General features: G+C 46.5%; 2 protein-coding genes across 2 annotated transcripts; one reads left to right on the top strand and one right to left on the bottom strand.

Moving 5' to 3' along the window:
• Positions 1 to 12,557: 12,557 nt before the first annotated feature.
• On the bottom strand, positions 12,558 to 13,564 carry LOC145941254 (uncharacterized). The gene is made up of 4 exons (XM_083047261.1): positions 13,548 to 13,564; positions 13,232 to 13,481; positions 13,005 to 13,160; positions 12,558 to 12,923 (listed from the first exon to the last, which is right to left on the bottom strand). The coding sequence occupies exons 3-4, from the start codon at positions 13,098 to 13,100 to the stop codon at positions 12,615 to 12,617; spliced, it is 405 nt and encodes a 134-aa protein (XP_082903387.1). The 5' UTR covers positions 13,101 to 13,160; positions 13,232 to 13,481; positions 13,548 to 13,564; the 3' UTR covers positions 12,558 to 12,614.
• LOC145940256 (uncharacterized) lies at positions 13,099 to 17,915 on the top strand. The gene is made up of 2 exons (XM_083045169.1): positions 13,099 to 13,167; positions 13,215 to 17,915. The coding sequence occupies exons 1-2, from the start codon at positions 13,099 to 13,101 to the stop codon at positions 17,913 to 17,915; spliced, it is 4,770 nt and encodes a 1,589-aa protein (XP_082901295.1).
• The last annotated feature ends 2,904 nt before the right edge of the window (positions 17,916 to 20,819 follow it).

Genomic DNA, 20,819 nt, shown 5'->3' with positions numbered 1-20,819 from the left:
TGCCTAGCGGAAAAATTCAAACACGTCGAAGGTCTGCTGACTGAATCTCAGCCGTCGGCCGTCTCCCCATTATCTCTTGAGGAGGATTTGATCGAAGAACTTGAGGACAGGGAGAGGAGATAAAAAAATTTAATCTTCTATAATCTCGATGAACCAGATGGAGGAAACTGTGCTGATGCTGATCTTGTCAACGACATCATCCGGAATATTCAGCCTGATGCTCATGTGACGCGTATTTTGAGACTGGGGAAGAAAAAGCAAGATCATTTGAGACCGCTGCGAGTAACCTTCCAGGCTAAACGTGAAGCCATAGCGATCTTGAAGAACAAATCGCGTTATTCCGGTCCAGTCAAAATCTCACAGGATCAAACGCTTAAACAGAGGCAGCATCTTAAAAACCTTCAAGTTAAATTAAAAGAGTATGAAGATGCGGGTGATAATAATAAGACTATACGTTATAAAAATGGTGGCCTAGAATCGTTGATGTAAATACATCCTCAAAAAACCTGCTCGCCTCCCTCTAATCTATTATCAGAATGTGCGTGGCCTGCGAACGAAACTTTGTGATCTGCGCTGTGCTATTGCATCTGTCTCCGATGATTATGACATTATTATTCTTGTCGAGATATGGCTGAACGATGGCATATCTGATATGGAATTGGGCTTTGATAATTTTAACGTTTTTCGAAATGATAGAAATAGCTCTAATAGCGAATACTCGCGGGGAGGGGGTGTATTGATTGCTGTGAGAAATACTTTGTTTTGTCGTGTTTTGAATGTAACGGTGTCATGGGTCGAACAAATATTTGTTGACATTCGACTCGAGCATAAACACTTAATTGTGGGTACTGTTTATTTACCGCCGGGCCCGTCTATTTATGAATATCACTGCCTCTCTGTGGAAGAGGTGAGAGCTGGGTCACCTAATGCAGCGATTTTAATTGTTGGTGATTATAATCTGCCTCAAATCCATTGGCACAATAATAATGACTTTCTGCAATGTGATATTGAACATTGCAGTAGAATGTCTTTGCAGGCGAATATTGTAATGCAATACTTCAATGAATTTGATTTTTTCAGCATAATAAGATAGTAAATGTCGATTATAATGCATTGGACCTAGTTTTCTCTTCTTTACGCAGTGTTTCGGTGCGGACGGCCACAGAGTCTTTATGCGAATGCGACCGATACCATCCGGCTATTGCGATATCTGTTCAGTTACCGATGAAGATTTCTCTACCTTCTAAAGTTGAATGGAGATGAAATTTTAAGCGTGCGAATTACAGTGCTATTAATGATTATCTTGGCAGTATTTTATGGGATGATGAATTCAAGTATCTTGATGTAAATGCGGCTGTTGAATTGATGTATAATCATATTGAGTATGCGACATCTGCCTATGTGCCTAGATATCCGGTTCGCAGGTCTCTGCATCCTGCATGATTTTCGGGGGAATTGATCTCTCTTATTAAGGCTAAGAAATCTGCTCATTTCCGATATAAATGTAGCAATCAATATTCCGATTATCTGATTTTCTCTAGACTGAGAGCGCAGTGCAAATCACTTGCAGCGACATGCTTGCGGAGTTACGTTCTTAACTCAGAGTCAGCGATCACCAAAGATCCAAAAATTTTTTGGAATTTTATTAATTCTATGACGACCTCCAATAAATCGCCTACGTATATATACCACAACGATTCTTGTACCGATGATAGCTTGGATATTGCAAATTGTTTCGCAGATTATTTCGAATCTGTCTATTCCGTCTCTAATGGTCAAGTTTGTGACGTGATGTATGAGCATGACTTAAATATACGGGACATGGATATTTCCATTGGGGACATTTTCAACTGTATTAATTCTACTCAAATAAATTCCAGTTCGGGCACCGATGGCATCCCATCGGTGCTTCTTAAGTCATGCAACTATATCTTGTCTAGAGTTCTGTGGATAATTTTTAATAAGTCCTTATCAAGTGGTATCTTTCCGGAATCCTGGAAGCTATCTATCGTTACTCCGATTTTTAAGAGCGGTGATAGGTCTTTAGTCTCCAACTATAGACCTATAAGTAAGCAAAATATTATACCAAAAATATTTGAGAATTTGATTACTAATAAACTTGCTTTAATGATGAAGAATGTACTGATTGAGCAGCAGCATGGATTTATTGCTGGTCGTTCTGCGGTTATGATTTTATTGGTGTATCAGGATTTTATAAGCGCAACAATTGAGGATGGCTCCCAGGTGAATGCTATTTATACCGATTTTAAAAAAGCTTTTGATAGTGTTGACCATGCTATACTGCGTTGCAAATTGCGTGCCGTTGGCATTGGGGGTAACATATTAAAATGGTTAACTAGTTATTTAACTGATAGATTGCAGACCGTTAAGTTCAATAATTGTCTATCCAGAGTTATAAAAGCGTCATCAGGCGTACCACAAGGTTCTCATTTAGGCCCGTTACTATTTAATTTATTTATTAATGATATTGGAGAAATAATTTATCATAGTAAATTTTTGCTCTATGCTGATGATTTAAAGATTTTTCGTCGGGTGGATAACTCTGTGGATGCGGATCTTTTACAGCAAGATTTGCTTCGCCTTGACCATTGGAGCAATAGGAATAAATTACACTTTAATTTATCTAAATGTCATGTAGTTCGTTTTAATCATAAAAGATTAGTGTATAAGCACGACTACATAATAGGTGGGTTTTCTCTATCAGTTGTTGATGACATACGAGATTTGGGTGTCACTTTTAGCGCAGATTTATCGTTTGGTAAACATATTCGAAATATCACGAGTTGGGCGTTTAAAAAACTTGGCTTTATAATGCGCTCTTTCAAGTATTTTAAAAATATTTTTACTATAAGATTGTTGTATTGCACGCTTGTTAGGTCTCAGCTGGAATATGCTTCGATTGTCTGGGATCCGAATCAGAAGAGTTGTTGCATTCTAATTGAAAGAGTTCAGCATCGATTTCTCCGCAGGATGAGTTTTCTTACGGACAGGCCAATGCGTTTCTCCGATCATACGTATGATGTAATTTTGAAGAAGCTTAATTTAAGCACATTAGAAGATAGAACAGTTTTTTAGATTTACTGTTTTTATATAAATTGATCAGCGGCCATATCTGTTGTTCGGAATTATTGGAACGAGTAAATTTGCGTATCCCAGCTAGGCCTCTCAGAATCAGTCCAATTTTCGGTCAAGAATTTCATCGTACTTCATTTGGTAAATTTAAACCGCTAAACAAACTTAGCATATTGGCGAATAAATTTTCAGATCGTGTCGATTTCTTTCACTGTTCGCTCTACTCATTCAAACGATCTCTGTCGAAATGCTTTCACTGATTTATCACGTATTTTTTGTTTCTGATTTTTAATACTTATATTGCGTTGTCTATTATTATAATTATGTCTTTTACTGATGTTAATACATAAAATTTTCAATTTTGTTTGTTTGTATTAGAGGGATGAGTCCCGTTAAATAAATAAATAAATAAATAAAAATAAATAAAAAATACACTCGTCAACAAAATTAACGCATATGTATTTTAAGTCAAAATTTCGCATAATTTCAAATAAGCATAACTCCGCTAAAAATGATCGGATTTGAAAAATTTTTTTTTCACTGTCAAGCTTGAAGTCTACTTTAAAAACCATTCGTCAGATTTTTAATTTATCCTCCTCCCCTGTACGCCACTGCTTCAAAAGTAAGGACGTATTTTGTCTAAAAAAAATTGCGTACTTCGACGCACTCCACAGAGTAAAATAAATTTTTTTCGCAAATCTTATCATAACTATCGTAAAATGTGGACTTTTTACTACAAATTTAAAAAAAAAACAAAGTTTGTACGATTTTTTTTCGCGGAGTTATTACATATGAAGGTTACCCATACATTTTTTCCATTTAATGACTCCAAACCCTCTCTGCTGTGTGTGTGTATGTGTGCGTGCGTGCGTGCGTATGCGTGCGTGCGTATGGTTAGGAGAGGGAAATGTAGGAATGTTCTCATTCAAAATTGTGTGTTCCCGCCTCGTCTTCAGATTACTTCTTCTTACGCATATTAATGCATGCTCTAATTGTTGTTTAAGGAATTTGAACCCAAATTTACACGCACGCACGCACGCGTGGGCGCATACACACACACACATACACACACACATACACACACACTATGCGCCAAATCCAACCAGCAACCTCGTGGTGCGTGTCGGGTAATACTAATGCTGGCGGTAAATGGAAAAAATGTATGGGTAACTTTCATATGTAATAACTCCGCGAAAAAAAAATCGTACAAACTTTGCTTTTTTTTAAAATTTGTAGTAAAAAGTCCACATTTTACGATAGTTATGATAAGATTTGCGAAAAAAATGTATTTCACCCCGTGGAGTGCGTCAAAGTACGCAATTTTTTAGAGACAAAACACGTCCTTACTTTTGAAGCAGTAGCGTACGGGGGAGGAGGATAAATTAAAAATCTGACAAATGGTTTTTAAAGTAGAGACTTCAAGCTTGACAGTAAAAAAAAAATTTTTCAAATCCGATCATTTTTAGCGGAGTTATGCTTATTTGAAATTATGCGAAATTTTGACTTAAAATACATATGCGTTAATTTTGTTGACGAGTGTATAAAATATATAAAAATGTAATATATATATATATATATATATATATATATATTATATGGGGAAAAAAAAAGAAACTAATTATTTGTTTTTACAGATGCTTACACTACTTCCATTCGGAAGACAAGTTGCAGTCACATACGGTAGACTGCGGAGAGATGAATGATTGCGTTATCCGGTTACCGAGCGATAAGGACAAGTGGCTCACGTTCACCAACTACAACAGAAAAGAACGGCTTCCTTTTGTCGTATACGCCGACCTCGAATGTGTGCTAGCAAAGACGGAAGAAGAAAAAAACTTTCAACATCACCAAGTATTTAGTATAGCATATTATGTACAATGCTCGTACGATAATTCATTATCCGAGTATTATTCACGTCGTAGTGTAGATTGCGTTTCATGATTTTTCGAACAACTTAAAAATTTAGCGATACGCGTAAAGGATATTTTAGCAACTAACGTCCTCATGGTAAATTTAACATCAGACGAGGGAAAAATTTTATAGCGCGACGCATTGTCATATTTGTGAAAAACCATTCACACATGATGATGATACACGCGTACGCGATCATTGTCATCTAACCGGCCGATACAGAGGTCCCGCGCACGCAAATTGCAATCTAAATTATAAAGACTCTTTTTGTATTCCCATTATTTTTCATAATTTATCCGGTTACGACTCACATTTTATAATTAAGGAAATAGCTACAGCGTTCGAAGGGGGAATCGAATTACTTCCGATAACAAAGGACAAATATATATCATTTACAAAAACTGTTAAACTAGAGCAAGAAAAATCGAGAAATCATATTAAATTATATTTTATCGATTCATATAAATTTCTCAATACTAGTCTCGATAAATTGGCATCTTTTTTGAATAAAGACAAACTCAAAATTTTACAATTGAAATTTCAAAATTTATCCACCGAAAATTTCAATTTATTAACACGGAAAGGTGTCTTTCCATACGAATACATTGACTGTTTTGAAAGGTTACATGATACATGTCTACCACCGCGCGAATAATTTTACAGTTCCTTGACCGGGCACACTGTATCCGAGAACGATTACGCGCACGCTGAAAACGTATGGGAGCGGTTCTGCATTCGAACGCTGGGCGAATATAGCGATCTGTATTTAAAAACCGACGTCTTGTTATTAGCCGACATTTTTGAAAATTTCCGGGATAAATGTATCGAGAGTTATGGGCTCGACCCCGCATATTACTATACTCTCCCCAGGTATACGTGGGACGCCATGTTAAAGCACACAAAAATTACGTTCGAATTACTTACAGACATTGACATGGGAATGTTTATCGAACGCGGTATACGCGGTGGATTGAGTCAATGTTCAAACAGATATGCATACGTTAATAACAAGTACATGCAGTCGTACGATCCATTGAAACCATCTTCGTATCTAATGTATTTCGATGTAAATAATTTATATGGATGGACAATGTGTCAATCATTGCCTTATGCTGATTTTCAATGGGTCGACGATATATCTCATTTCGATTTATCATCTATCACACTTGATTCACCCACAGGCTACATCCTCGAGGTAGATTTAGAATATCCGCGGCATGCTCATGACACGCACACTGACCTACCGTTTTGCCCGACACGCGACAAGCCGCCAGGCAAGCGGGAAGATAAGCTTTTCGCAACGCTATACGACAAGAAGCGATATGTGATACACTACCGCAACCTGCAGCAATGTATGCAACACGGCCTTCGCGTTACAAAAATACATCGCATATTACAATTCGCGCAATCTCCATGGCTTCGAAATTATATCGAACTTAATACGCAATTTACAACGCAAGCAAAAAATGATTTTGAAAAGAATTTATATAAATTGATGAATAATGCAGTATTCGGCAAAACGATGGAAAATGTGCGTAATCGTGTCGATGTAAAACTCATCACACATTCGGATGGGCGATATGGTGCAGAGGCAATGATTGCGAAACCAAACTTTCACAGTAGAAGCATCTTTTCGGAAAATCTAATCGCTGTCGAATTACGCAAACTCGAGGTAAAATTTTAGAAACCAATCTATGTCGACATGTGCATACTCGACTTCTCCAAAACGTGTTTATATGAATTTCATCACGAGTACATGTCACCGCTGTATCGTGACAGATGCCGGATAATGTACACCGACACAGACAGTATATCACATTGAATGTGAAGATGTGTATGAGAATATGAAGTGCAACCTCGACAAATTTGATACGAGCGATTACACTGCGGACAATGCGTACGGTATACCGCTCGTGAATAAAAAGGTACCCGGTCTAATGAAAGATGAAAACAACGGTGCGCTTATGACCGAATTTGTAGGGCTTAGAGCAAAAATGTATGCCTTGCGAGTGGATGGCAAGAAAGATACGAAAAAAGTAAAAGGTGTCAAGAGTAACGTTGTCGCGAGAACGATAACGTTTGATGATTACACGCGGTGTTTGAATGAAAAGATTGAAATGACACGTAGTCAGTCATGTATAAGATCGAAATTGCATGAAGTATACACCATTCGCGAGACGAAAATTACTTTAAGTCCTCACGATGACAAGCGGTATATCATACCTGAAACCACTGATACATTACCATGGGGACATTATAAAATACCATTGTAAATAATATATATATATATATATATATATTTGTTGTATAATATGTATATTTTGTAAAAATATGCAAAAACTATATTATATGTATATTTGTACTTATTTATAAAATTATTAGATAAATATTTTAATATATTGTAAAATAAAGAATGTATAGATATTTTAAATAAATGTTTATAATACATTATTTTTATGTATCCAAGAATTGTGCTATTTATCTAGTCCCAACCATTTCACATAAACGTCATCACCTTTTTTCCGCAAAACCTTTTCCACGAGATAGACGTCGGGATTTGCAACATGATGTAACTCGTACTCGTAGAATCCTCCAGCCACGGGATTTCCGCGCGAATCTTCAAGTATATATATCGCGGGATTAGTTTTTTGTACTTTGGCAATTTTAAATATTTCGGTAGTCCAATTTGGCGTAAAACCTTTTTCAAAGATGGTCTTGAATTTACTCACACGTACCTGACAGCCTACTTTGAATCTTGCCGGAGCAGCAATTTTTACGTTACTATATACCGTATTTAAAAGTTTTTCGGCGATCGCAGGCGTAACATCGATAGGTTTCATATTGATAGTGCGATGTTTTCGCGCATTGTACTCTGCAACGAGTCGGGACAGTGCATCCACTTGTAATTGCCATTAAGTATAAACATTTTCCACATATTGTTCTTTAAAGTACGATTAAATCGTTCTACCACTGAGGCTTTCATAACAGAATACGTTGAGTAATGATTGATGTTGTGTTTTTTTACGAGTTTCTGCATATTTGCATTGTAAAATTCTTTTCCTCTATCGGTTTGTATGTTTCTCGGACATCTCTTGCTATCTCGAATTATCTCGACGATAGCGTCAGCTGTTTCGCTTCCGCTCTTATTCTTGAGCGGTACGGCCCATGCATACTTGCTCAACACATAGATGACGGTGAGAATGTAATTGTATCCTTTGTTGACTCTTGCATAAGGACGCATCTCGACCACGTCAGCTTGCCACAGGTCGTCGTATCCACGTACTATGACGCGTCTACGCGGAAAATTTCTTCTCGCTGGAGCGTGCAATTCCTCCACGAGTAGGTACTTTTCAGAGGTGTTTGATCGAGGAATATTTGTAATAATGTGATATAATTTCACGTACAGTTTTTTATGTATCTTTTGATGTAGTCTGCGTTACAACCATTTTACCCAGCGTTAATAATAGCGCCTGCATATTCCTTTCAAGCATGATTATTTTTTTCTCAATTTCTTTCTGTTGATCTCTCAAGAGCTTGACACTCGCTTCGACATATCGTTTGTTGGCTGCATCATTATCATCTTCCGGTTGCGCTACACGTCGTATCTTGCGCGACCTTGCGTCATAGCCGGAGACTGTTAGACACAGAGTGTTATCGCGCACGTAATTTCTTAATAATCCATTCCATTGATAATATGAATTATTATTCGACGTTCCAAGTGAAAATTCAAATTTATTAATCGACATTTCGGTACCACTAATATTGACAGACTGACTCGTATCGTGGATGTATAGCTTATTTTATAATAATACCAGCCTCGTAAAGTTCCTCGATAATCGACAATATTTCATTACCGTGGGCGTTGTTGCCAGCTTGACGTGAAGCTTCGACCAATCGCAGACGATCTACCAACTCGTTGGGATCATTCCAATGCACGTAATCAATCTTATTATTGTTTAAGCACGCGGTATACCTTTTCCACATTTTTTATCAGAGAATAATGTGCGATTATATATTTATATTTGTATCCCTTGTTACCTAATACTGGATGATTCACATTACCATTTCGTCTGTGCGCATTTGTTCTTATTAATATACTTTTGTAGTTCTGCAAGTCATTCGCAGTATATATTTCATCGTCGGGAATTTTCTTGAAAACCAACTCGTAAAGACCTGCTGTTCCAACGTATTTTGATCCATCGATAATTATATTATCATTTTTATCCACATCGAAATTTTTATTACCGAGCGTCATTCTTTTGTCGATAAATTTAACACCGTATACGTAATCCATCTTGGAATTTTTATCTTGACTCAATATAGCTGGCACATATTTTTGAGCAAGTAGACCCAGGTGATTTCGCAATGAATTTTGACCATCGAATGTTTGTAATGAATGTTGAATTGATGTCACAAGCGATTCAGGTGAAGTCTCGAAAATTTCCTCGACAGACGTCTTATCATGCAATAATTGCCTTGGTTGTACATCTTGTATCGGAGTAGAAGTAGTTGCATCCAATAATTGTTGCATTCGCCTGCTTTTGATTCGCTTTGGACTAGAAGTTATACCGCTCAATGATATATTTGATCGCTTTGTTTTAAACTATTTTCTCTCCGAGCATACTCAATGGTTCAATCTTTTCTTCACCAGACTCAACACCGACTGTATTTTCAACAAGCTGTTTCAGAGGATCAGAGATTGTTTTAAAATGCCTCTCCAATGCATCGTCCTCCTCCATTTTACCAGTTTTCAAGAAACGATATTTTTTACGGTTTGAATCGCTCGTTTTCGCAATCGCTCTCACAATCTTTTCACGATCGTTATTCATCATGTTGCAAATTAGACGTTGCTCGATCAATGCGTCGAAAGCGACTAATTGCTTTGCGGTATTGCAAATTCATTAAATCCTTTTCTATATCGCCCATTAGCCAGCGGACTGTCCTTGTCAATCGCCGCGAATCCATATTTATGTTGCCAACATTTCTGGCAAAAAGCGCGAAAATTATCGTAAGACATATCTGTATTTACGTGATCGTTGTACACATGTTTCAAGTTTGTCCCATCTTGTTTAAATAAAATTAATAAGTTTGCATTGTCACGTATAAGATGCTTGGGTATCTTGGCATACGTTTGACAAAGATAGAAACAGTCGACGCTCGAGTGTCGTCCCATTGCAAAGTACTCTCTTATCATATCTTGCTTGTCGCATGCCACGTCATCAAAGACAAAAATGGAATTCGGAAGCGCCTCACTCGGTGGAATAAAATCGCTATTATTAGAGAATGTAAAATAATCAATTTCTTCTATCGGTGATAGCAAATTTTCCAAATATCGATATTTCGGTTGTTTAAGCGATTTCGAGTATACATACACGTTCTCGAAGCAAACGCCGTGCGGGCTTTCTATCAAACTAATCAACGCGTTTGTTTTACCACAATTCGAAGAATCGCAAATGATTCCGCGTATAGTATTCGGCAGCATGTTTCCATGTCTGCGTATTTCTTTATCCGACATCAACCGTGTTTTATCGTCGAAATTTGTAACTTTGATTATCGTCGATTGCTGAACGAACCGAATGTTTTCACTCGCAAATCTGGAATCAGATGAATGAGTCATGGAGAGCCTTTTTATAGCTGCGCGGAACCATGAATCGCTCAGTACCGAAAAAATGTTTGCCATGCTAACAAGTGCTTCCGATATTCTCGGTTTAAGCGCCGAACAGCTGCAATTTGTGCCAAAAGCAGTTTTATTGCGATGCGAAAATCACATCCACTACGTGTGGGACAAGCTGCCGGAACACATAAAGGCGGATCCAGAGATTCAGACCTGTCGTCGCTGTTTCAAACATTACAATCGACCGTGGCAGCAAACGCATATCGACGGTCCAGCGCCGATGATAAACGATTGCAGCGTATGTCAACGAAAATAGGTAGTGGTCTCTTTAATCGCACGATAAACGCACTTCCGATCGAATTCCATATTTCAGGCTATCAGTTTTGCGGTCCGGGGACTCATTTGGAAAAGCGATTGGCTAGAGGTGATCGAGGTATTAATCCAGTGGATGCCGCATGTCGCGAGCACGACATTGCATATTCTCGAAGCAACGCCCTCAGAGAACGACACGTTGCTGATAATATACTCGCTGCGAAAGCACGAAAACGTATTACTGCGAGAGATTCGACTCTTGGTGAAAGAGCAGCCGCTACGACTGTTTGGGCAGCTATGAAAGCAAAGACAAAATTCGGTATGGGGATGAAGGTGCAAAAATCTTTGAAAAAGAAGAAGAAACAAATACTGCCTGAAACGAAGCGTGATGGTATCTTGCCAATTTTACTATTGTTGGGAGTTCTCGGTTGGTTGGCCGGTGGAGCAGCGGGAGTCGCAAAGGCTGTGAATGATAGCAAGGCTGTGCACGTCAGCTTGAAGAAATGCAACGTCATAATCGTGCTATGGAAGGTCGTGGAGTTTATCTCGCTCCATACAAGCGTGGACAGCGATTCTCAACTAAGAAAAAAAAACGTCAAAAAAAACGCTAAAAATGCCTGTAGGTGTAACAACTAATGTGCAATTAGAACAACTGGCAAGAAGTATGCGTATACCATTCTTTAGAGGTGTTTTCATGCGCAATAATTTACCGATAAACGGTGTGCGACAAAATGAGAGCGGTATCGTCAATTTGGATGACGTTGATGGTCCCGGTACTCATTGGGTAGCATATGTAAAGAGGGGAAATCGATCAATATATTTCGATAGTTTTGGTAATCTACGACCACCCAAAGAATTGGTGCAATATTGAAATATTACGAAAATAGAATACAATCACACATCCTATCAAAATTATAATCAGAATAATTGTGGACAATTGTGTTTACGATTTCTTCAAACGACTGATATAAAGCCTGTCAATCCATCATCACGATTCAGTTTGACAACATGTCGCTAACACTAACGTTGACTGGCAAAAGTAGTTCTCGCTGTAAGCTACATTCCAACTATAGATTTATATGATGATGATTACGTGCTCGGTTTAACAGGCTTTGAAACTTATCATACGATACCAAATGTGAATTCTAAGAATAAAAAATTTTACTTTGATAACTGTTGCGGATTAGAGAGAGAGAGAGAGATAGAGAGATAGAGAGAGAGAGAGAGAGAAGGAGAGGGTGTGCTTATATGCGTGTGTAAGGTGCAACGAGCGCGCACGCCTCGTTGCGACAATTAACGCGCTCAAATTTGGCGCGACCACACGCGCCTTCCGCCCGTGCGCCAATGGCACCACGGCGCGCCCCGCTATATCGCGTCGTAGCGCGCGGTTCGCGCGCTAAATATCACCGCCGCTTAATCGCTCACGAGTAACCGTTCCGTGGGCGAAAACAATAGCGACGAAAACAAACGGCTTTGTCCTCCGACTTTCGAGAAGATTCGATATCTTTATATTACAAAACACAAATACTGTGATTTTGTCTCAGAATCTTCTCGAAGGTCAGCGGGATAAAGACCGTTTGTTCGGCGCCTTTTTCTCGCACTCGTCTTGTCGATTTCTACACGCACAGACCGAGATTAGTACGCTTTGCTTTCTTACGCTTTTTCACAAGCACTTTCGATCGTTCTATCGGTTGCACTTCTTGCAATCGTCATGCGCTTTTCTGTCGCTACTTTCGAACATTAACGCACTTTTGTATATAGTTCTGTAAATATATTCTCGTCGTGTGAAATTTAGCTTCTTCTTTTTTTGTGCCGTGCTGTGCCGTCTCCTTTGTCTAACTCGCTCGCGCACTGACCGCGCTTCACTTGCCGCGATATTGCACATTTGCTGGTCCTTCGAGCCGGATCTCCGCGTCTTCGTCGCGTCCGGCACCTTTTGAACTTCGCCGTCGGAGTGAGTGCGTGTTCCGTAACCAGGTGCGTGTCCAGTGACCTGTGACAGAAAATGGAGATGGATCAGATGATCGACGCGCAGCACGATCTTCACGCGCGAATCCTGCGCAGTATCGAAAACCTGAAGAAGATCGGGGCGGCCAAGATAACCGTTCACGTCGTCCGCACCGCGATTCGCGTCCTGGACGATAAGTGGGCGAAGTTCGTGGAGCAGCATGAAGAGCTCCGAGCCGCCTTCTGGAAGCAGCTCAAGGAGGACGACTACACGACGAACGACCTGCCGAGTAAGGTAGAGTCAGCATATTACTCGCAGCGCTCTGAATTGTGCGAGCTCGAGGAAAAACTCACCAAGCCGAAGGAAACTGAGCTCGCCGAACGGGCCCGAGACACCGCGCCGTCGCGCAGGGCCTTGCCGCGGATCAACCTGCCTCAGTTCAGCGGCAAGTTCGAGGACTGGCCAGCCTTCCGGGATCTGTTCCGCTCGATGGTTCTTGAGGAGCCATCCTTGTCCAAAATTGAGAGGCTCCACTACCTAAAGACAAGCGTCAAGGGCGATGCTGAGCAACTAATCAGGAACCTGCCGTCCATGGAGGAGAACCTGGAACAAGCGTGGGACCTGTTGAGCACCTATTTCGAGAACAAGCGCCTTCTAGTCAGATCTTACCTGACAGCGTTTACCTCGTTGCCGCGGTTGAAGACTCCGTCAGCCGACGGACTAGGCCGATTCTTTCACGGCGTACTCTCGACAGTCGGCGCTCTCAAGGGCATTGGGCGTCCAATCTCCGATTGCACCGACCTTTTCGTGCACCTGGTCATCGAGCTGCTGGATGTCGAAACTCGTCGGGAATGGGAGAGCTCCCTCGGCAAGTCGTCCGAGCCGCCTTCGTATGACAAGCTCCGAGAGTTCCTACAGGAGCAGCTCATGACGTGGGAGGTCCTCCAGGCCGTGAAGTCCGGGTCGTCAACCAAGTCTCCGGAGAAGACTAGTCGCGCCTCTCGCAGCAGTCACGTGGGTACCAAAGGGTCAGATCCAGGCCGCAGCTGCCCACTCTGTAAAAAGGACCACTTCATTGCATACTGCGAGCTCTACAAGAAGAAGACCGTGCAGGAAAAACGAGAGGCCGTTTACACTCACCAGAGGTGCTGGAACTGCCTGGGTCGACACCTGCTTGCCGACTGCAAGTCCAAGGCCTGTGCCACGTGCTCCGGGAAACATCACACCACACTGCATGACGCCTTCACAGCCGAGGCCCTTCCTGCTGCCGGGTCATCTCCATCGGTGACGGTCCACGTTGCGCGACGGCAGCCAGTGGAGTGCGGACCAGCGCTGCTAGCTACCGCGCGCGTGCTAGTAGCCGATCGCGCGGGCACTCGTCACGCGGCCCGCGCCCTGATCGACCCGGGTTCGGAAACGTCTTTGATCGCGGAATCTTTGGCGCAGCGGCTTCGCTTGCCGCGGACACCATCCTCAGTGGCCATCTTCGGAGTGGGTGGCGTCCAGACGGGAGCCTCTCGCGGTCGCGTGGCAGTCAACGTCTTTTCTCGCGACGAGCGCTTCGCACTCGCCGTCTCGCCGCTCGTGTTGCCGCGCCTCACCATATATGGCGGTACTTCAGAGGGTGAGGCTCGTTCGTGGCCTCACCTTGATGATCTCGACCTCGCTGATCCTGAATTCCACCGCCAGGATCCTGTGGAGCTGCTACTCGGGGCCGACGTCTACCTGGACCTCGCCTTGCCGGAAGGTCTTCGCCGAGGAGGCCCTCGAGAACCAGGTGCCCAGCTGACTCGCTTCGGCTGGGTATTGCTAGGCTTAGTCGGAGCCTGCCACGTCGCAACTCCAGTGTCATCGCTTCAGTGCTCCACCGCAGATGACCTCGCTGACCTCGTACGCCGCTTTTGGGAGGCAGAGGAGCCTCCCCGTGCCGTCCTTCCGCTGACCGCTGACGAGCAGGAGTGCGAGGACCACTTCGTGCGCACGCACGAACGGCTTCCAGGCGGTCGCTACCAGGTGCGACTTCCGCTTCGCCAGGGGCTGCCGGACCTTAGCTCCACACGCCGAGCCGCATCTCGCCTCCTCGACGTCATGCAACGTCGCTTCGACCGCGATCGGGACTTCGGGATGCTGTACCGCGCCTTTATGAGCGAGTACATCACACTCGGACATATGTCGCCAATCGCCGCCGCGCTGTCATCACCAAGGGACCGGATCAGCTTCCTGCCGCATCACGGGGTGCTCCGGAGTTCAAGTGCCGGCTCTAAGATCCGCGTGGTCTTCAACGGCTCCACACGCACGGGCGCCGGAGCTTCACTCAACGGTCACCTGCTCATCGGACCTAACCTGCTGCCATCGCTTGCTGACACGTTGACTCGATGGCGGCGGCATCGCTACGTGTTCGCTGCCGATATCCAAATGATGTATCGGCAGATACAGCTTCATCCAGATGACCGGGACCTGCAGCGGATCCTGTGGGGAGAAGAGGGTCAGATCCGCGAATACCAGCTCAACACAGTGACGTACGGCCTAGCGAGCGCGCCGTATCTCGCCGTCCGCGTGCTGCGTCAACTCGCGAGCGACGAAGCCGACCGCTTCCCGCTGGGCGCCGACGTACTGCAGCATGACGTATATGTGGACGATATACTCACCGGAGCGGCCAGTCTGGAAGCCACGTGCAGCTTGCTAGACCAGGTGGTCGCCCTCTGCACGGCGGGCGGCTTTCCACTAAGGAAATGGGCCGCCAACGACGATCGCCTCTTGGAGAAGATCCCTCGCGAACACCAACTGGGCACCACGACGGGCGCCCGACTGCCGACGGACGAACACTCGGTGCTGGGCCTCCGCTGGAACCCGAGGGATGACGCCTTCTCGCTGTCCGTGCGGCTGACATCGACCGTTCCACCGACAAAGAGATCCGTGCTCTCTCAAACCGCACGTCTCTTTGACCCGCTTGGCTGGCTGGCGCCGATCGTCGTGCGTGCGAAGCTGCTGATCCAGTCTGCCTGGTTGCAGCAGCTAGACTGGGACGCACCATGGGCCGGGGAGGACGCCGCCTTGTGGACCAGACTCGAAGAGGAGCTGCCAGTGCTTGAGGACATCAGGTTGCCACGCTGGCTGCACCACGACGCTCCGCACAGTTCCTTGGAACTTCACGGGTTTGCTGACGCCTCCGAACGTGCCTTCGCCGCCGTGGTTTACATCAGGGCTGAGATTGACGGAAGGCCGAGCGTGAGCTTGGTGGTCGCGAAAAGCAAGGTCGCACCATTGAAGCGTGTATCGCTTCCCCGCCTGGAACTCTGCGGGGCGGCCCTCTTAGCCAAACTAGCCGAACATGTCCGCGTCTCCCTGGGCCTGGAGAAGTCAGCGGTCCACCTGTGGACGGACTCCACAGTTGCGCTTGGCTGGATTCGAGGACACCCTGCAAGATGGACAACATATGTAGCGAATCGAGTCGCAGAGATCCACCGCGAAAACCAGGAGGCGCGATGGCGGCACATACCTGGTCTGGAGAACCCGGCAGACTGCGCCTCCCGAGGGATATCGCCCAGAGAGCTGGTGCGTCATCCGCTGTGGTGGCGGGGACCTAATTTCCTCTGCGGCCACCCGGACACTTGGCCGAGGGGCGTCGGCCTATCGGATGAGACGAATCTCCCGGAGCAGCGACCTTCAACATGCCACGTGGTCGCCGAGGTGCGGGAACCTGCGGAGCTTTGCCGTTTCTCTGATCTGCGTCGTCTACTTCGCGTGTCGGCCTGGATCTGGCGCTGGAGGAGTCGGCACCGTCGCGCGGCAAGCGGCAAGGTTGCGCCTACGCTTCTGGAACCGGAGGAGCTGACGATGGCACTATCCCGCTGGATCCGAGTGGCCCAAGCCTTGGGCTTCCCTTCAGAGCTGCGGGACATCCATGCCGGAAAGCCATTGTCTGCCAGGAGCCCGCTTCGCAAACTGGCTCCCATGTGCGACAAAGAGGACATCCTGCGGGTTGGCGGGCGGCTGAAACATGCTGTTTTAGATTTCGACCAACGACATCCGATGATTCTGCCGCCGGAATCTCATGTCACTAACCTGATAATCGACGCCGCCCACAAACGCACTCTTCATGGAGGAGTCCAGGCGACCGTGAGCGACATCAGGCAGCGATTTTGGATCCCACGAGCCCGCCAGCTGGTTCGCCGCCATATCCACCGCTGTCTTCCCTGCTTGCGATGGCGGGCGGCCACTCCGCAGCCGGTGATGGGCGATTTGCCGAGGACGCGCGTCACGCCGAGCCGACCATTTGAGCAGACCGGCGTGGATCTGGCAGGACCTGTCTGGCTCAGGACAACAAAGGGCCGCGGTCACAAAGCCTACAAAGGCTTCCTTGTTGTTTTTGTGTGTTTTAGCTCCCGCGCTGTACACCTGGAGGCCGTCAGCGATTACTCCGCTGAGGCCTTCCTCGCCGCCTTCCGCCGGTTCATATCACGACGGGGGCTGTGCACGGTCGTCCACAGCGATTGCGGCACGAACTTCGTGGGAGCGGACCGGCAGCTCAGGGACCTCTTCAAGGCGAACAGCCGCGAGGCCCAATCCATAATCGGACGACTCGCAGATGAAGGAGTCCGGTGGCGATTTAATCCGCCGTCGGCTCCTCACTTCGGCGGCCTGTGGGAAGCGGCCGTCAAGGCCGTCAAGCACCACCTGCGGCGCACCATCGGCGAGGCCCGGCTCACCTTTGAGGAACTTTCCACGTTCCTCGCACAGGTCGAGGCATGCCTAAACTCAAGGCCACTCGGGGCCTTGTCCGATGATCCGGACGACCTGGGCGCTCTAACGCCCGGGCACTTCCTGGTGGGAGGCCCTCTCACCGCCATCCCGGAGCCATCACTTTTGGAGGCACCTTCCAACCGTCTCACCCGGTGGCGACTTCTCCAACAGATGCGGGATCACCTCTGGCAGCGATGGACCCGCGAGTACCTACAGGGGCTCACTCCGCGGCCCAAATGGTGGGCCACCCGGGGAGCCATCCGCAAAGGCCAGCTGTGCCTCGTGAAAGGCTAGAGCACCCCGCCATGCCGGTGGCCGCTCGCCCGAATCACGCGTTTACACCCGGGAGAGGACGGGCAAGTACGCGTGGTGGACATCCGCACCTCCGTCGGCGAGCTGACCCGGCCAGTGGTTAAAATCGTACCACTGCCGACGGCAGCCGCCACGGATGCAGGGCCACCCGCGTAGACCACGTGTCGCGAGTCCCATCGCGCCTGTAAATAATGTACATTATTGTAAATAGTCTTAACTCATAATTTTCTACATTGCGTCCTCGCGTACTCACCAGTCTCGTGAAATCTCGTCCTCCGGCGTATCTCCATGCTCTCAGCACGTTGCACACGGGGTTCCTAACCTCGCCTGTCAACTCGCGAGCGCGCGCGACACCCCCGGTTCGCGGCCGCGATAACGCACTATCAGATTTATTCCCCAGTAAACCCTAGACTCTTTCGTCGTTCGTATCCCGACGAGGCGGGCGGGATGTTGCGGATTAGAGAGAGAGAGAGAGATAGAGAGATAGAGAGAGAGAGAGAGAGAGAAGGAGAGGGTGTGCTTATATGCGTGTGTAAGGTGCAACGAGCGCGCACGCCTCGTTGCGACAATTAACGCGCTCAAATTTGGCGCGACCACACGCGCCTTCCGCCCGTGCGCCAATGGCACCACGGCGCGCCCCGCTATATCGCGTCGTAGCGCGCGGTTCGCGCGCTAAATATCACCGCCGCTTAATCGCTCACGAGTAACCGTTCCGTGGGCGAAAACAATAGCGACGAAAACAAACGGCTTTGTCCTCCGACTTTCGAGAAGATTCGATATCTTTATATTACAAAACACAAATACTGTGATTTTGTCTCAGAATCTTCTCGAAGGTCAGCGGGATAAAGACCGTTTGTTCGGCGCCTTTTTCTCGCACTCGTCTTGTCGATTTCTACACGCACAGACCGAGATTAGTACGCTTTGCTTTCTTACGCTTTTTCACAAGCACTTTCGATCGTTCTATCGGTTGCACTTCTTGCAATCGTCATGCGCTTTTCTGTCGCTACTTTCGAACATTAACGCACTTTTGTATATAGTTCTGTAAATATATTCTCGTCGTGTGAAATTTAGCTTCTTCTTTTTTTGTGCCGTGCTGTGCCGTCTCCTTTGTCTAACTCGCTCGCGCACTGACCGCGCTTCACTTGCCGCGATATTGCACAATAACGATGACAAGGAAATTACGATACCCGAGGGATCATATGAATTACAAGCTATAGATGAGTATCTGAGACGTGCAATTTCACAATATCCTTCCAATAAAGAGCAGAATGAAGATGCAATAGTGCTTCGCGCCAATCATAATACTCTAAAGAGTGAAATCAAATGCATCTATAGAATAAACTTTAATAAACCATACAATATAGGATCGCTATTGGAATTCTCGTCGAATCGTATATTGCAACCTCAAAAATGGCATGATTCAGATTTACCTATAAATATTGTAGGACATAAGCTACTTATTATTTAACGCTCGCAAGGTAGGCTATTGAGGTATTTGGATGCAGGAATTTGCGCAGTAACGGAACTCAAAATTTCGTTTAACACATGGTATATTTACATTTTTTATTTACATGTGGTCTGGTGTGTGTAGCAAGTAGTGGCACGTATTTACGTTGCCCCCGCGTTTTCTTGTCTGCGTCCACTGATCCACCTGGATCGCCTCTGGAGGGACGAAGGTCTGCGTCTCCTGGCTGCAGGAAGGAGTCACCGGCCACGGGTCCGTCTGGGTCCCCACGGAGAAGGTCTGTGGCTGCAGTAGCCACGGGACAGGTAACACCGACCTTGGCGTACGGGGCCGTCCTGTACTCTCGTCAGCCGATGAGAGAGTTATCGGAGATGACGGGTGAAGCTCCAACTCCGGTTCTGATATTGTTGTATCAGGAACCGGGGTTGGAGTAGGCTCCTGACGAGGCGTCTGTCTCGGCGGCTTTGGGGGCGATGTCCTCGGGCGCTTGGCGTCGGAATCGGCTTTTTTCTGGTTGGGGCGTTCAGCGCCGGAGCTGGGGCGCCGGCTGTCAGACCGGGGCAGCGGCAGTGGAACGTCGGCCAGGAGGCGTATTTTTCCTTTCGCCGACGGCTTCGTCTTGTCGGATCCTTGGCGGCACGCACCGACGTTCAAGCGTGGATCGTTGTGGCGTGGAACGCCGGGATTGTGGCGAGGAACGCCGGGGCGTGGAGCGCCGGAAACGTGGCGTGTAACGCCGGGGCATGGAGCGCTGGAATCGTGGCGTGTAGCGCCGGTAGAGGGCGAGGCAGCGCCGGAACCAGGGCGCGAAGCGCCGTGTCCTTGGCGGACTGCGCCGGAGTTGTGGCGTGGAGCGCCGGTGACTTGGCGTAGAGCGCCGGGCGAAGGAGCGGCAGCGCCTGATACTTGGCGGGAAGCGCCGTGCGAAGGCGAGGATGCGCCAGGGGACGGGTGTGCGCCAAGTGAAGGCGAAGACGCGCCGGCTCCTTGGCGGGGAAGGCCAGAGCCTTTCCTCGCCAGGAGGTGTAAGGATGTCGGATGTGTCCGTCTCCGGACCCCGATGTCGCTTCTCCCTCGGGGGGAGATGTTCTCGTTTCCTTCCGTGGTCGTGCAGTTGTCCTATCATCACGGAAGAAGTGTGGGCGTCGAGGCACCTTGTGGAGTGGTTACTTTTCTTCTGTGAGCGTAACTGCGCTGAAGAAAAATCGTACTAACTCCGCAGGGGGTCTTGCTTATATTCCCGTCGGCGAGAATCTCGCCTTCGGGGAAACAAAGTCGGCGTGCGACGCCTAGCGGAGGCGCCAAGCACTAGGCGCGCGCGGCGTATATAGCCGCCCACGCGCCTTTGGTTTGCTGATTTCTTTCGCGGGTGCGCGCCGCGTAGCGGCGGCGGCGGAACTACGCGCTGCCGCGCTTCGTGT

Source organism: Prenolepis imparis, unplaced genomic scaffold, assembly GCF_030444845.1.
Source record: "Prenolepis imparis isolate NDT839.2.m4 unplaced genomic scaffold, iyPreImpa1.0 SCAF_9, whole genome shotgun sequence".
Taxonomy (NCBI): domain Eukaryota; kingdom Metazoa; phylum Arthropoda; class Insecta; order Hymenoptera; family Formicidae; genus Prenolepis; species Prenolepis imparis.
This window is presented reverse-complemented; position numbering and strand designations above follow the sequence as displayed.